Here is a 3,680-nt window from a genome sequence, read left to right on the forward strand (position 1 = left end):
CTTCCCTCTTGCCCTTATCTGCTCCCTCTTCCCCTCTCCCCCCTCACCCTCTTCCCCTCTCCCTCTTCCCCCACCCCCTCTCCTCCTTCCCTCTGGAGTTACATGTAAGCCAGACCAGGTAAGGACGGCAGATTTCCTTTGCTCAATTGCATTAGTGAACCAGATGAGATTTTTTCTGAAAACAGGAATTGCTGGTAAAATGCAGGTTGTTATCGCCGACACTAGCTTTATGTTCGTCCTTTTAATTAAATTCCAGCGGCTGTCCTGATAGATTTGAACTCCTGAGCATTAGGCTGGCATTCCAGATTACTAGACTAGTAACTCTGTCACCAGCCCCCTGTACCTATTCTGCCAGTGCCTGCATGATTTTCTAACATACACCTCTCTATTTTTCAGGCTCACCACACAGTATGTGTACCCACAAGCGATTGTACAGCCTGGAGTCATCCTTCCATCCCAGCTGCAGTCGGTGACCTCGCCTTTCATTGACTATACAGCATCTGCTACCTACGCACAGTATGCTGCCTACGATCAGTATCCATATGCCGCTTCACCTGCTGCTGGCTACCTTGGATTTGGCTATTCCACTCTGCAGCAGCCTGTAATGGGTGGGAGTCCCACCACCGCAGCTACAGCAGCTTTTGTTCAGTATCCCTCTCAACCTCTGCAACCTGACCGCATGCAGTAGAGCCAAACTGAGGAAGGAGCGTTCAGTGATAAAAGGACCTCGCTCCCATTCACTTGCAGGGGGCTGTTATTCTAAGGTGAAAAGACACATAAGCGATTCATGGGATGTTGCTGTCAGATCTCTGGGTGACGATGGAGAGTTGTTTGAAGTATTAATGGGAGCAGATAGAAGCACCGGGGGACTGGGCTTCTCCACGACTAGGAGAAAGTGAGGACTGCAGATGCTGGAGATCAGAGCTGAAAAATGTGTTGCTGGAAAAGCGCAGCAGGTCAGGCAGCATCCAAGGAGCATCTTTGATGCTGCCTGACCTGCTGCGCTTCTCCACGACTAGTCATCTCTATCAGGTTACCTGCTCAGAAAGAATTGCCTCCAATCAGAAACTGAACATTAATCCCAAGCCAGAGTGGCAGACAGCTCTGTCTGTCACTCTCCATTACTGTCTGTCTCTGTGTTTCTCTCTCCATCATACTATCAGTCTTTTTTTGTCAGTCTCAACCCTCCTTTCTCGCTCTCTCTATTCCTCTCTCTGTCCCTCGGTAAGTCTTGTTATCAATACCCACTTCTGCCTCTTTCCCCCAGTTATACAATATATTCTCTCCCTATTACCACCTGTCGGAATGAAGAGTAAGAGACTGTTTATGGTAAGGTACGAACTGCAACAGAAATGCTGCAGTGACATATAAGAACACACACACAAAAACGCTATTTTTGTTGTATAAAAACCTCTATTATTTATCAATGCCTTACGGAAGAAAAAAAAGAATTTGTGACTACTTTTTAATATTTATTGCGATGAGCTGTGAGTTGCAACAGGGGAAAGAGAAAAATTAGTTGTTCAGCTACCAATGCATAAATTATTATAAGTAGATTAAAAATTAATAGGTTGCTAATTAATTTTGATATGCAAAAAGAGAACTTTGGAAGGGAAGCAAAATTTCTGTAGTCAGAACACTGATCTATTTTCTTAATTTTATAATTAATCTTAAGATCATCTCAACTTGGGTATATATTTTTTAAAAGAGAGCTTTTTGTTTAAAGAAAGCTAATTGTATATGAACCAAGGGTAATTTTTATCAACTTAATGATGCAGTATTCATCTCCGCATTCTATCTAATACCCTTTTAATGTCCAGGAATTTCCTCATTGTTTTGAAAGAAACCTGCTACTGAATGCCTGTTAGATTTGGATACCAAATATTTTATACCCAGCTGAAATGAAGGAGACATTTTAGGGTACAAATGCAATTTTTAAAATAATTTTTTAAAAAGAAGCAAAAACATTTTAGACGCAAAAGGCTGCAATTACATTAAACAGCATTCCTATCAGACTGTAGCAGGTACTGAGAAACTTATTTTCAATGTTGTATTAAAGGAACTTAAATATCACATGAAAGTTTGCCTGTTTGTGGTCTGTTTCCAGCTAACACTGCGGTGCTTTATAACTAACTAGGAGGTGCCATGAAACATTGAGGTCCCAGAGACCATGAGATGATGGAAGGAGGGCTGCCTGTTAGTTGTCCACTTGACCCACAGATCAGAGATTAGTGTTTGAGTTCCTGTTGGTCTGCTCTGCCGATTATGGATCCCTCTACTTAACGGGGGGTTTAACTTGGTGCATCCACCAAACATTTCCCCCCATTGTGAATTGTAATGACGTCATACAACCTCCACAATGTGGAAATAGGCCATTCGGTCCATCGTGACTCTCTGAAGAGGAGCATCCCACCCCATCCCTGTAACCCTGCATTTCTCATGAATAATCCTAGCCTGCACATCGCTCACCACTACGGGCAATTTAGCATGGCCAATCCACCTGACCTGCACATTCTTGGACGTGGGAAGAAACCGGAGCACTCGGAGGAAACCCACGTAGACACGGGGAGAACGTGCAAACTCCACACCAACAGCCTGTCGTGGCTGGAATCGAACCCGAATCTCTGGCACCGTGAGGCAGCAGTGCTAACCACTCAGCCACCGTGCTGCCCCTGAGTAACAGCTAAAAGGTGTGGTGTGGGTGGGGATATTGGTAAGGGGCAGGGAGACCTATGAAGGCAGGGGACCAGAGTCCAATGAGAGCAAGTCTGACCTTGATCTCTACTTTGAGAAGCCCTTGTTTAACTTATTCCCATGATCTGACTTCAATGTAAAAGCAAATATTTGCTAGTTGCTTTTAAGATCCGTAAAGCACAGCTGCAATGGTAAAGGAGAATGAGCAGGCATGTTTTCCAATGTTATGTTACCCATTTTGCAAGGAAAATTTTATTTTCACTCTGTGTATTGCCTCAGGAATATCTTTCTGGGACGGTGACTATGTGAAGGTGTTTCGAAGACACATTCCAAACCTCACCATGTCCCAAAGTGCATTTTTTTTAATTTCAAAAATATACTTTATTCATAAAATTATTTGGATCTCTAAACAATCGGTCATGCCATTCTTGTGCACACATTACATTGCTTTACATACAGATATCGAAGTTTATTTTTCATACACACAAGTCTGTACATTTACTATCCAGCTCTTCTGCTGAGGCATCAGCGGAGCCCAAATGACTGCGTGGGCCCCCTGTTCTTCTTAGGCAGGCAGATGTTACACAGTGGTCTTTCCCCATCGTGCCTTGGCGGCAGCTGCCCCAAGCTTCAGCGCGTCTCTCAACATGTAGTCCTGGACCTTGGAATGTGCCAGTCTGCAACACTCAGTCGGGGTCAACTCCTTCAGCTGGAAGATCAGCAGGTTTCGGACCACCCAGAGAGCGTCCTTCACCGAGTTGATGATCCTCCAGGCACAGTTGATGTTCGTCTCGGTGTGCGTCCCGGGGAACAGGCCGTAGAGCATGGAGTCTCGCGTCACAGCACTGCTCGGGACGAACCTCGACAAACACCACTGCATTCCTCTCCAGACTCCCTCTGCGTAGGCACATTCCAGAAGGAAGTGTGTGACAGTCTCGTCCCCCCCGCAGCCGCTTCGAGGGCAGCGTGCGGTGCGGCTGAGAGTC

The 3,680-nt window shown here is 45.2% G+C and overlaps 1 protein-coding gene across 1 annotated transcript in view; it reads left to right on the forward strand.

The window, feature by feature from the left end:
* The window catches only part of LOC122540773 (RNA-binding protein 38-like), a 42,047-nt gene extending 41,113 nt beyond the window's left edge, over positions 1 to 934 (forward strand). Inside the window, exon 2 of the mRNA XM_043676986.1 lies at positions 397 to 934. Within this exon, the coding sequence (XP_043532921.1) occupies positions 397 to 688 (292 nt within the window). The 3' untranslated portion in view covers positions 689 to 934. The remainder of the gene's footprint in view (positions 1 to 396) is intronic.
* The last annotated feature ends 2,746 nt before the right edge of the window (positions 935 to 3,680 follow it).

Source organism: Chiloscyllium plagiosum, chromosome 35 (genome assembly GCF_004010195.1).
Source record: "Chiloscyllium plagiosum isolate BGI_BamShark_2017 chromosome 35, ASM401019v2, whole genome shotgun sequence".
NCBI lineage: Eukaryota > Metazoa > Chordata > Chondrichthyes > Orectolobiformes > Hemiscylliidae > Chiloscyllium > Chiloscyllium plagiosum.